Source organism: Bombus terrestris, chromosome 1 (assembly GCF_910591885.1).
Source record: "Bombus terrestris chromosome 1, iyBomTerr1.2, whole genome shotgun sequence".
NCBI lineage: Eukaryota > Metazoa > Arthropoda > Insecta > Hymenoptera > Apidae > Bombus > Bombus terrestris.
The window spans coordinates 7,026,761-7,040,405 of record NC_063269.1 but is presented as its reverse complement, the minus strand read 5'-3'; the positions used below and the strand labels follow the sequence as shown (position 1 = coordinate 7,040,405).

At 37.8% G+C, this 13,645-nt stretch overlaps 1 protein-coding gene across 2 annotated transcripts in view; it reads left to right on the top strand.

Moving 5' to 3' along the window:
- Positions 1-13,645, top strand: part of LOC100649561 (laminin subunit alpha-1) — a 199,341-nt gene that overhangs the window by 33,966 nt on the left and 151,730 nt on the right. For both annotated transcript variants that reach the window (XM_003393188.4, XM_012309608.3), the window contains exon 2: positions 5,817-6,124. In XM_003393188.4, the coding sequence (XP_003393236.2) occupies positions 5,817-6,124 (308 nt within the window). The remainder of the gene's footprint in view (positions 1-5,816; positions 6,125-13,645) is intronic.

The window sequence follows — 13,645 nt, the reverse complement described above, 5'->3', positions numbered from 1 at the left end:
CCCGAATGTCAACCTCGCTCGATTTCAAGCGTAATACAGCCGTAGCACATACAACTACCCCTGGGATTTTTCTTCGTCTTGTTGGCTATACGCGATCGGTTTGATCGTGAATAGAACAATTTAGCATAGGACAATGAGCTCGTAACCAGCTAAACGAACCGTAAACGTGAGTCATAGTATCCTCGATCTCCTACTCTACGCCCGTGCGCCGGTATATTTTAGTGCCATTAGTATTTTTGATGATTCAGTTCACCGTGTTCCGCGGTAATTCATGGTACAGGGAACGCGAGGTTTGATGTCATCAGGTTGCTGTTTTCGATGAAAATAGGCTAATTTTCTGGTCCACATAAATTTACAGTCTCTCGTGGCATAATTTAGTGGCATCGTTTTTCGACTACATGTGTTACTTCATCTTCGCTTTTTCCGTTAAATGATGCGTGAAATTTTGCGTTTAATATATTACGATCTTTTTCACCTTCACCATTAAAAATAATTGAGTTATAAAGAAATTGTTCCGAAACCAGAAAATACGATAAAGTATACAAGATTTAGTTATGTTTCTTATTGATGTTCTCTATTATTTAATGAAGTGTATATTAATGTTACTTGATAGTATGTAAGTTCCTAGTTTGTAGCAACCTGTTGAACAAGTTCAATCGCTGCTTAATCTACTCATCATACGACCCACAACGTTGCAGACATATACAGAGTGTCCACGAATAACACAGTTCTTTCATAGTTGTAGAGAAATTAAAAATATAATTAAGTATACATTAAAGTTATATATGCAAAATATGAAAACCAAATGCATGTAGTAATAGAAAAATAATCTATACGATAGACGTGGGTCGAATATAATATTTTACATTATAATTCATCAAAAAATCGTAAAAGAATCATAAAACGTACAAAAGTTATTTGCGATATATTGTTTGATTAAATCAGTAAAATTTGGAATCAATCAGTGTTTCATGAACGCCATGTACCTTGTAAAAGATTGTTCAGCCGGTTTCAAACGCACTGTAAAACTTGTTTTCACACTGCGTCCACATTAGTTTCTATTATGAATTATGTTCACGTCGAACAAATCCGATTATAGCTTTCGTATACGTAACTGCGTAATGAATCAGAGAAAATCCAATATACTTGGCAGTTTATGATACTTGCTACGGTTATATAGGATATGATATCATCTACATCTTATTCTCACCATTTTTCACCTTAATAAGCATAATCTTCGTTATATTATAAAAATCTCCGCTCGTAAATTCCGTTTTCCATTATCAAATTGGTGGAGAGTAACCCGATGTCGGATAAATGCAGTTTCACCGTACGAAGAACTAAAATCTTACTCGTCTTTAACGATTCGTTGAACCTACCCTTGAACAGAATCTCCCATGATCCATTTCTTCACCAAGTGTTTCGGCCATCCATCGGCATCTTCCTCTCCGCGTCTTCCGGACTCGCATGCAAATCACGCGGTCTGGCCAATGGATGCTCGTCTCCTTCTGTTTCCTTCGTGTTGGTCGCCGTAGTTGCGTAGGTTTGCTCACGAACGTGGACACGTGCGCCGCCGGAAAGATGGAACAGGGTTATTTCTGTCGTCATCAGTCACTCGTGGCGGGCTTAAGTCCCTGGCGCACGGGCTCACCAGGAGAAAGGGAGTAAAACAGGCCTGTTCACCGGCAAGACACAACACAATGCCGCTACCACGGATTTGTTTCTTTTCCTGAGCTTTTGTACACGCGCACGGTCCGCTCGCAAGTCGTTCGTGTAGAAGCGAGTCTCAATTCGACAAAGCTATTAGGTTTAGCGGAAAATTCCGTCTAATTTAGGCCAGAGCCACGCGAGATTTGAGACGCCGTCCGTTGCGTGACGTCCGTTGTAGAAATATGTATATTGTCGACACACGTTCTTAGCGTGTGGGCTGAGCTCCAATATACAACAATATATTTCTACAACGGACGTCACGTAACAAACAGCGTTCCGATCGTGTTCAATGTCCCGGTCTTAAGACAAAAGTAGAATAGAAAATACGTTTCTTATTGTATTATTACGGCACATTGCTACGTATTAAATATTATAAGATATTCTATAGAAATAATTTTCTGTAAAAATAATTCAATCAAAACGAAATCTCTCATTCCCTTCATACGAACGTTGCGATTGACATATACAAATATCTCATACATACAAATGAAAAATCATATCGATAACGGCTCCTTCGCATCCTCCAGAAATTTAAGAAATTTTTTAACAGAAAAATAAGATTCGATCAAAAATGCCACACTTGATTCGATAGGGATAAATATCGAAAATTACAAATATCGAATATTCCAGTACGCTCCAGTACGAATATCGCATTAGTACGGCAAAGTCATCGTAACTCTACCCTGTTACAATTTATCGGTGTAGTCGAAAGCAAAAAGATTCATTCAATGAGCGTGATTAATACCGGACGTTCGATAAATGACGCGTCGGAAGCGAGCACGAGATTTCGATAACGGTTGCGAATCAAGCAACATACGCCTAACTACCGCTGAGATCGTGAGCGAGATCATCGTTGTCTCGGAGGCATTCATCGATTATCGTGAATCGCGGTTGCGTTCTCCAGCTACGATTTCATCCCGATAGGCCTGTTTCTTTGTGGTAACGACGGCGGTTGAGAATTCTATGGGAGAAGGGAGAAACTGACCTGACTGTTCTTTTCAGATAAGATCGAACGAAAGCGGGAAGCGTCGAACGTAGGCGTGACTCCCGTTGACACGGGAAAAGAGGCAACGGGACCAGGAAATCGAGCGTAGCTCCGATCGAAATCGTTGATTCGCGTGGTCGTTCTCGGTGAATCAGCACTACGCTTGCTTGTTAGTGAGAAAATGCGTCCGCGAAGCAACGATTAGGAAATTTTATTGATCGAGATACGTGACATTTGCTCGAGAAGAGCGCAGCTAGAAGGGAGGATATTGCTGAAGTGGTTTTAACACACACTCTCTTTTTTCATTGCACGTAGTCTGTTTTAAAAGTAGTGGAACTTTAAAGTATTAGATTAAGTTTTTATTTCGGTATAATTTAGGTCATTGTTCGTATGAAGAGAGAATAAATATTGTATGAAGGGAAGAAGTAGATGTTAAAAGAAATTGTAAGCTACGTTGTAATCACGTATTGCTTAACAGCCTGCATTAATGAGAAAATGAAATCTAAATAACAATCAAAATTTCTTTAAGTCGCTAAATACTATAAAGAGTATGCTGGCACTTTGCTTTGGATATCTCTCTTTCCGTGTGTATAAGTTTTAAAATCGCATCAACTGCGTCTGTGTAGTTATCGGCGACGATAATGTGAGCAGAAAGAGATTTACTCGTTAGATTTTGCTAAATAACGCGACGTCTTTCAGACAGGAGAAAACGTTTCAGACTTAATTTCTATCGCAGAGACTTTCACATGAAGTTCCTTTGATCTGCTATTTGTTGGGAGAGTAATTAAAAAGCAATGGCAATTTAAAAGGACGTATTTATCGGTAATTTAACAATTGTAGATGTCGCGGGTTAGTTTTGGATGTCTCATATGAAGACTGTAAGGAAAAAACATAAGTTTTTCTTGATTTTCTGATATTTTTTGTCTATGAAGAGAAAGTATCTTAGTATGAAATTGAAATAGAAACATTCAAATTCTCCATAAACACATGAATATCTAATAATTACATATCCATGACATCCTTTCGCAAAGATACGAATCTTCGGTATTTTTCATTTTCTACATCGCACGTACCTTCCGTAATTCGCGAATTACAAAAGATGCGTGAAGCTTTCGCGCGCGATTCGTATATTCTCCAGCGGGTAACACGTGAAACGGCACATTTGCATTTCAAAGCGACTCGTTTCACTCTCCGATTCCTTCTCGTCGTTCGATCGGGTCGATACACGGCGCGCGCACTGCGCGCTGCATAATTTACACTCGGCAGAATCATTAACCAGCAATCGCAAAAATTCGCTCTCTCTCATCTGATATCATAGAATAGTCGCTGCTAAGTCGAGAAAGCAATAACTTCACTCGTGGGTGTTGGCTTTAAATTAAACGGCTGTCGCTGTTTGAAGATCGATCGCGTCGGACAATTTCTCTGCACAAAGAGAATCTCAGCTATAGTGTATATAAAAGTTACAATAAGAGGCAATAAATTAATACTATTCGTAAGTGAAAATGTAGATCCTAGATTAAATTTCTTCAGACATAATAAAGCATCTTTCTATTCCTTTCTGTATGAAAAACGAGTTTGTTGTCTAGTGTTGAACTACAATATGCGACAATATTGGTTATAAACGTAAAAAAAAGAAATATAATAAATTACTTATCATAGTTTCTAAGGTATTTTCAATTTTGATCCAATAATACTCTAAATATCAAAGAATACAAAGCTAGAAATAAGATTGCGTGATTCGGATAGCATCCTATCATAGCATGATAAAACGTAGTTTATTTGCAAACGGACCCTGAAATAAAATGAATGCAAAATATTTAAAATTCAGAATTCTTTAAAAATTATTTATTTGAACCTAGCACAAGATAAACTGTCCTTGTGCTATTCTTAAAATGAAAGCGACCCTTTCTTTCAATTTGTTATTTTTTATCTTTATTTCAAATAAAATTTACTCGCAAGTTACTATCCAATATAAACGAAAAACATGTCAAAGTGAAAAGTAGGATAAAATAAAATAAGTCAAAGCGTCACGTATATACTTACGCATAAGCCATTCGAAGAACACCGAGGGACACCCAAGATGTGTATAATGATAACCAGGGTATCATACAACGTTCTACGATTGTCAATTAGAAACGTAGAAACTGAAACAAAACCAAGAGACCTGACAGTTCTGACAGAATTTTAGGATCCTTATCCTCTCGGGTTTTATCTAGACGTTCGTACGTGTACGCTTTGATGCCTAATCGCCTTTATGACATATACTTCTTTCGTCGATTGCGCCATGGGTCCCACGTAGAATAGCTTTCGTTTCGTCTTTGGTCGTTCAAGGCGACGATCGCTCGTCACGTTGCTTTGACACGGTACAAGCTCGCGTGTCGATTATTATTTACGCGCGTTTAACCTGTTCAGGCGTCCAGGATAGTCAGGAACCTGTTCACCGATGCACGTTGTCACTCGGGACGCTGCATCTCTCCGCGGTAACTTGTTCGCTCGTGTGCAACTGGTTCCGTGCTGTGAGCTCTGTCATAACCTGTCACTATATACCTACAGCATCCACTATACCACATATCCTAAGGAAATTACGAGATAGATGGTCCGCTTGTATCCTCGATATCGAGGAATTTCTTCAAATGTCATTCGTGTAGCAAGTTTCTCTTCCTCTGCGTGAAATTTCACGTTTAATGCTACAGGTGATTGGAAGCTGCATTCATCGTGAGGAATATACTTAGGATCGATTAATTAATGATTGTCGATAATGTTGCGAAGAATTTGTTAGTGACAGGGTAATCATGGCATGGCATACGAGTAAAATTTATCGTATAAGTTAGCACCGTACAAGTAATATAAATTACAAATGCAACTTGCATACGTTGAGCAAATCTTCAAAATAATTTATCTCAAATAACAAACGCAAAAATTTCTTGTTCCCAACATTTACCTTATTTCTTTCACGAAGAATTTAACTACGTGTTCTCTCAATCGTAGTAATTGTGCTGATAATAATAGATCGCTTAGTACACTATATTTTGCTTGTTGACTTTAAATTTCAAGTTTATCATATGTTTATCAGTTCGAGATTTCGCAATTTATTTTATTTTATTTATTATTTAATTTCTAGGACAATCCGCGCTGTATGGAATAAATAAGAGCCTAAAAAATAGCGGCCTTTTCCCATCGACATTCAATGTGGCCGCAAAGGCGGACATCTTCGTCAACGCAACTTGCGGTGAAGAAGGGCCAGAAACATTTTGCAAACCTTCCGAATCGTCGAGATGCGCGGTTTGCGATGCCAGGAGTCCGGATCCAGGCAAGAAACATAATATTAGCAACATACTGGACTCGAGTCCCGGAAAGTGGTGGCAGAGTCCAACCCTTGCCAGAGGAGAACACTACGAATACGTGACGATAGTTTTGGATCTTAAACAGGTAAGATGGCTTTAAGATGATAAACAGTGATTTTTGTTCTATAGTTTCGTAAGGCATTTTTATGAATTTTCTATGTTCAAACCGATCGCCATTGAAGTTTTTAATTCAAAGTAATCCTCGTGGCGAATTGGTCATCAGTTTTCTAGAAATCTGAACACTAGTTCTTTGTTTATTAACATTACAATATCCGTTTGTTTGTATCTTTGAAAAATTTTGTTATCATCTTTTATTTTGTCTTTGAAACGTTTGAAAGATAGTTTGTCATAGCATGTTCAGGTGTGGACAGGAGGCATAAAAGCAATGGATAAGGTTCGTACGAACATGCGTTCTATTTGACGTTGCCTCAAATTTATAGCCACTTTGTATTCCGATAATCTGCAACTGCTTACCTTCGTAGAAGTTGTTCGACATGTCCTCGCTCCGTATTATACGACACACACATGCAATTTTTTAAAAATCGCGAAATTCTTTGATACGACGATTGCAAACTTGCATACAGACCGATCATTTCGAGTACCTTTTACACAGGTAAGCAGTCGCGGATTACCGAAGCTCAAGAACGGCTGTAACTGTGGAACAAGGTTAGGACACGTGTTCCTATGAACCTTTTTCATTGTTTGCGTGCTTGCTGTTCACTCCTAAAGTGGGTCCCACGTGTTACAGTACAACTTGTATATCAAAACGTGTCTGGATGTGATTGCGTAGCAATATTTTCTCTTTTAATTGAAATTTAATATTCATACAAGTTGCGATTTGAAGTTCGGTACACGATTGCAACAGCAGCGAAATTGAGATTTAAATCGCGTTGACAAAAAAAGAAAAAGCGGCCATCGAAACAGTTCCTTCAGTTACCTACAACGTGTAAATCGTCTGGTCAACTTCTATATAGCCTTCTGTTAAAGCGCGCCGCAGGATTAAAATACCCCTCTCAATCTCATCACAACCACCAACGCGTAAACCTAACTCCGTAGCAACGTTGCTTGTTTCAAAGGTAGGAAAGGAAAGACAATGCCGGGCTACCCCAGCCGCCGCGTGATCCCGTGAGAAAAGCGCGTTTCATTATTCAAACAAGCCTGTATTCCAAACGATTTATTCCCCTCGCGTCGCCTCTTCGGCTTTCGGCGAGCAAAACTCAAGCGGCCGCCTTACATTACGCCGCCATTAAGGGGTCGTGTAGTGGGCGCTGAAGAGAGGTTCCTTGTCCCTTCCGAAAAATCGTAAAGTCGCTTTTTCCCTGTTCGTTAGGCTTGTTTCTCGGATTGTGCCCGATCCTCTACGAATTTATGTTCCCTACGAACCGCGTGGCGGCGGCGGCTCGGCTGAAAAGAGAGCTCTGGGGAAAGGAGGTTGGAGAAGAACGTCAACTCTGGGAAAAAGAGAAGGTGGAGGCGACGCCGATTACGCGAAGCAGAGCAAACGGAGATAGACAGATAGGATGGCTAGATAGAGAAGGGCAATGGTTACTTTCTGGTCCCTTTCTTGGAATTTCGCATGCAGCGAGCAACGGCTATACCTGGGAAGCGGGTCCCATAGCAAATTGCGAACGGCGCTGGCGAAAAACGCTTTAACGAGCAACGCGGCCCTTCTTAGATTCCCTTGGTAATAAGGACGCGACGCAATCGAGAAAGTGGGAGGGTCGGATATTCTGGGGCAAACAACTTTTCCGTTAACTACAGTCGGTCAGAAAAGTCTACGTATATTTCTTAAATGGAAAATACTATGGTAGAAATCGTTGGCTCTACGAACTTCTTTGGTAAATTACACGATTTATTCACATTCGTTTTTATTGAGGGAGAGGAAGTACAAAAATGTGACATGTGTCGTTACAAAAATTACATACACCTGTTATATTTGCATAAAATCATAAAAATAGTAGGCTTAATATTATACTAATATCTTATGGATCTTCTGTAAGAAAGAATAGCCTGCTGTCTCCTTGTCATTGATAGAATTAAAAGTCACGTAATTGGTGGAATTTTATGTCTGTGGAATTTTAATTCTTCAAATTCCTTTTAGAAATATAAATATTCTATTTTATCGTGAACAGGGGAGCAGGTTAACCCCTTTTTCATACATAAGCGAAATGTCGCAAGGTACAAAATTAATGCCAATATAATAATTATCTAAATACCTAATCCGTTTCGGAGAACTTTCTCTACGTTTGATATAAAAGAAGATATAGAGTCGCGGAAGAAGTTTATGCTTCCAGTGAATTGGTTTGTTAAATTTGACAATCTGGTGATAACATCGGTACGTTCGTAACGAGAAGTGCACAGCTGAGTGTGAACGTATGAGAATGCCTGACCTTTCTAACAGGCACATTGATATTAATTCTCTCGAGAATTCTCTCGAGAAGTTGCAATGTTCAGTAAACACGTAATATCCGAATGGTTTATACGACCAAGTTTATACGCATAATATGCTAATATGAATAATATTTTCTCCTAATAATTTCTCAGCTTTTCTTAAATTTTCGCGAGTGTTCCAATGCTTACGAGCGGGGGTGTAGCCGTAGCTGCTACTTGTTTTTGCTTTTCCCTTTTCGATTAGGCTGCGCGATCGCGTATGCATACAATACGTATATACATCGAGCAATTTATTCTTGTTGCTGGTGTTGTCGGTACTGGGAGTCACAAATGATGCTCGTTAGAGGTGAAACCGTTCGCGACCGACATAATCGCCACCGCTGTTTTAACGCGATATTAATCACAGTAATCAGCCCAGCCTTGGTCAACGTATAATCATCCCAGAGGCTCGGGCGTGCTAGAGAACTTCTTAAAAATGTAATCTGCAACGCCTCATCTCGTTCTCGGATCCTCCATCTTCTAAAATATTTCGAAATAGCCACGTGTAGGAATTTGGATCGTGAACACATTGATTTTCGTTCATATGTTCCTTGATTTATGTCGTAAAGGTATTGGATTACAAACGGTCCGGCAGGGACGCTGGGATTAATACATTTGAATTGTAAATTAGCTTCTTAACCAAGCAAATGAGACTTCTTGTAGGTCAATCTTTTTCATCAGATCTAATTTCTGCGATAAAAAAGATTGAATTTCGTGCGTTCAACGATGAATTAATTTAATCTAGATCGATCGGATTGTTGTTTCTAAAATCTTGATAATAAAATAATGAAAATGTTGCGACAAAGTGATTGCTCGCTTAGCCTTTGGCCACGTAGCAAGTCACACAACGAACTAGGTAAAATGTTATAAACCATTTTCTTCGAAATTACTGCTGAAAGAAACTATGGATTTCTTCTGTTTTAGATTAAATAGCATAAGGAAGCTAGCTATTATAGATGTAATAAATTTTACGATGGAATTTCCAAGGAAACAAAACTCCGCCTAATTTTTCTTTTAAATGATCAGTCGCCGTTACGTATATAATTTACTACACAACTTCTCACTTTTACTTATAATATAATTTATTCTAACTTATTAACTCTCCAACTATTAACTTTCGTTATTCATTAATTATTTATTTCTTTATAAAATGTCTGCACGAACAGACAGTCGTCTCAACACACACTTAATCATAGCAAAGTTTCCTAACTTAATTATTCAAGCATAAAATGCAAATATTGAAATGCAGTAGTGAAAAGGGATCGTTTAATAATTATAATGATCATCGTTCAGAGTATTACGACCAAATTAACGAGTACCTAATTATCGCACAGCAGCCCTATCTGAGAAACAACTATTACGTTAATATCAAAATAAAAATTCAACAACATTGAGATGGAGTAACGTACGCGTTAAGATATGTAGACGAAATCTTGGCGTGTAATTAGAGGATGGTTCGGAGTATTCGTCTCTAATTGGATACTGATTGCAAAGCTAATCCTTCCTGGGCAAGATATCTTTGACGAATAATCGTGGAATGTCGTATCGGCTGTAGGTGATTTCTCTGTAATAATTAATTAAAAGGCTTCGTTAACGAATGTCTTTAATACGATGTTTGCGGAGATCGAGCTGTTATTAATAGTCACAGAGAATGTGCTGAGAAAAATATATCGATGATTGATGAAGCATTTGCAAGCATCTAGCTCTTCGGCGATGCATTAATTAAATTTTTTATCTGGAAATTACAGTGAGAAATGGATGGTAGATAGTTTATGAGAAGGATGAAAAGAATAATTGCGTTAGACAGCAGAGGATAAGTGTTTTAGATTTTCTTATGTATTCTATTTATCATGTTACTGTAAATGAAATTTATTTCAGTCAAATATTTCCATTATAGGTACGGTTTTCTTCAGGGAGGTCTTAGATATTGATTTACTTTATTAAATTTATATAATTTCTACCATCCTATTGATACGTGTCTCTTTTATCCGAAGAAGAAAATAGTTAAATTTTTCTCATATTATTGTATTAAATATTAAGAAGGTCAGAATTATTAATCCAACGAATTCGTAACGAGTCGTCAATTACCCGAATATTTCAACCTGAACTGCGATCATGTAACTACAATTACATCTTTCACAAATTACATCTTCCACAAGGGTACAGATATTAAATATTAAAAGGTACGCCACGGAAAGGGTGAGTTACCATACATCATCGAACCGTCGAACTTTCGAGCTCGCCTCTAGACCCTGCCAGGCTCTCTATAAAATGACCATGTACACCGAGGTTCGTCGTGATATTTTTAAATTACGGTCCACGTGTATCAGGAGTGATTATGCTAATCGGTGGATAAGCAGGCTGCGGCGGTCATATTTATGATCCTCGTTAACGTTCATTGCGCTTATTAATTTTACGAGCGGTTGTCGTTTGTTCGCGATTGTTTTCTTTCGTCTGGTAACCAGCCAACATCCCGAATCAACGTTGTATCATTGTACTTCGCGAACGTTGCGATTATTACCTGTAACGATTGGCAATCATGATATCGAGCTATAGATATTTTTATCGATCCAATTAAACTTTCATTAGCATAACGCTGTAATTAACGAAACCGAAGGGGATAGGGAAGCTTACGAAACTCTGTTTGTCGAAATGTTGAAATTAAGACATTCGCTACCGGACTATAAGAAATTTCGTTTCAATTTCCCACGAGAAAAATAGAAGAAGCTTCGTTCGATTTCATCGGAGATGCTTCTGTACAGCAATTACAATGACAAACTTTATACGTCTGGTCCGCTGTTACAACATGTTTTTCTAGTTATTTTAACTGTTCAGTATTTAGTGAAATGTGATCAGCTCTTTGCTCGAGCAGTGTTCTATTATTATATTAATACATCTCATGTCGATTTCAATGATCTTGGAAAATGTCGTCAGGGTCAGCATTCCGAGTAAGTTCACTTATTACGCATATAATCGCCGCTCGATTTTAATTCTGGAAATATTCATAGGAATATTTTGGATAATTTTCAGTTTGTAAATTAGAAGATAATAAAGCAACGGGCTTGTACTTGGATGAATGTTTCGAAAAGTACCATACTAATAAATTAGAATGACATAGTTTCAAAAATATTTTTATCTTCATCGCCTCTTCAAAGCGTGACAGCTTGGAGAACGTATATAGATCTTGGGCGAGTGGAGAGGAAAAGAGTTTATTTTGTAAAACCAGCGGAAGGACATTTGAACATGAAACATTTGGAACGTTTGAGAGGAATGTACGAAGAAATTGATGGAACAAGCCTGGCCGTGGAAAGAATACTAGCGCGAGAAGGAAAAGCGGAAGCAGTCGAGTGGCTAAAAAAGATAGAAAGGAAAAAAGACAAGGAGGCGGAGGAAATATGATGAAAGTGGGCTGTGCAAAGTGTGAAATACAAGTAGCAACCAACGAAATATAGTTTAAGGTAGTTTTAAGGAACAAAGGCGCTTTATAGCAAACCAAAGACAGTCTTGCGATACAAAAAGCGATTGGATCGCCAAAGAAATAATTACATAGGACAAGTTCGACAACAAGTAGGATAAAGATAACGTATGCATTGTCATCTATGTAATCAAGTTCAATCTCTGCGCTAATAAGTTGACATTGAACAAACTATAATACATACAACTTCATCACCATTTTATTATTTCAACAGCTTTTGCAAGAAATTTACTCACAGCCTAGCGTCATATACATACGTGTAATGTAAAGACGTTTGCAACATTAGGTGAAATTATTTTTAATTCTTCCTTAAATGGCGGTAGCGAACTTGTTAAATACACGCCGGTGGTCGTAATAAAATAGATTTTACTCGCACATATTTTTTTCTCAATTACAAACTCCTTCCCCAGATTCCTGCAATTAGTATCACCCTCGGGATTCACGTTAACCGATGCGACACCGTTTTCCTTCGTGAATGCAGCGACAAACGACGCTTAATATATTCGCGGAGTTGCGGGAGCCTGACATTCCGTGCATTTCTTTCGAGTCGCTGGCTCATTTTAAATTTAACTTCTGTTTGCGCTACTGATTGGCATGACAGCACACCGAGAGATCAGAGCCCGACCCGGCCGCCCACGCGGACACGCTCGGCAAAATAAATTAATTTGTTCCTACCTAAAATGGTCCTGTTGATGGACTACCTATTATCTCGTCGTGGATGGCCCGGTTGGTGGAACATGTTGCACAATTACTAGACGGATACAAATGATCGTCGAAAGATCGAGAAAGAAAGGAGCGTCGGTTATTTCGGTGACAGAAAAATATGTTTCTTACCAAGAATTCAATACTGCATACTATATCCAAACATTTGTTTAATCTTTACAAGATGCAATTTATATTACAAGATGCCTGCACTAAGTTTATCGTTTAATTTATTATTATATTTAGCGTATTACATTTATTTCATTGTTGTAGTATAATTGTAATTTTCATTATAATTATATTTAACAAGTTGCTCGATACTGGAGAATTTGAGAAGAGGCAAATCTTATGTTTGAATTTACCAGCAAGTGATATCGTTCGTTTCTTCTTAGAAACACAACAACATCAATAATTTGTACATTTATATAGCTGCAAGTTTTTTAAATTATGTACTTCGATTCGTGGCGCATTGAATGCCAGAATTTTATCGAGTTTGGGAATCATAATGTGTAAGGTTAGGTATCTTTTTACAGCTTATGTGAAAGTATGAAAAATTGATGAAACTTTCTTTGTTATACAACTGGGTAGCGCGTTTCACCTGTATAGATGATATTAAAGAAATTGTAAGAAATATGTATGTAGAAAGTGCGCGTTTGGTAGAATGATTTTACAATAAAACACGATGAGTAATTGTCTTAAGAGTAACTGTCGAGAAATGAGAAAGTATTTATATCGTATTTTGAAAAAAATGCGACGAGCGTGATGGACATAGTGAAACTGGCCATGTGATCATTTCAAACTTTCAATTCAGGATATGATGTTAGAGGTTACAAAATGCTAAACGTTACAATGGTTGAAAAATATGCTGGAGAGAATAAAAGATACCAATTATAAATGTCCTTATAAATGTAACACTGTGTATCTAATTCAATGTGTAATTATTAATTCATTAATTTTGTAACTCTAAAATTACAACAATTAAATAACGATAACTATCTT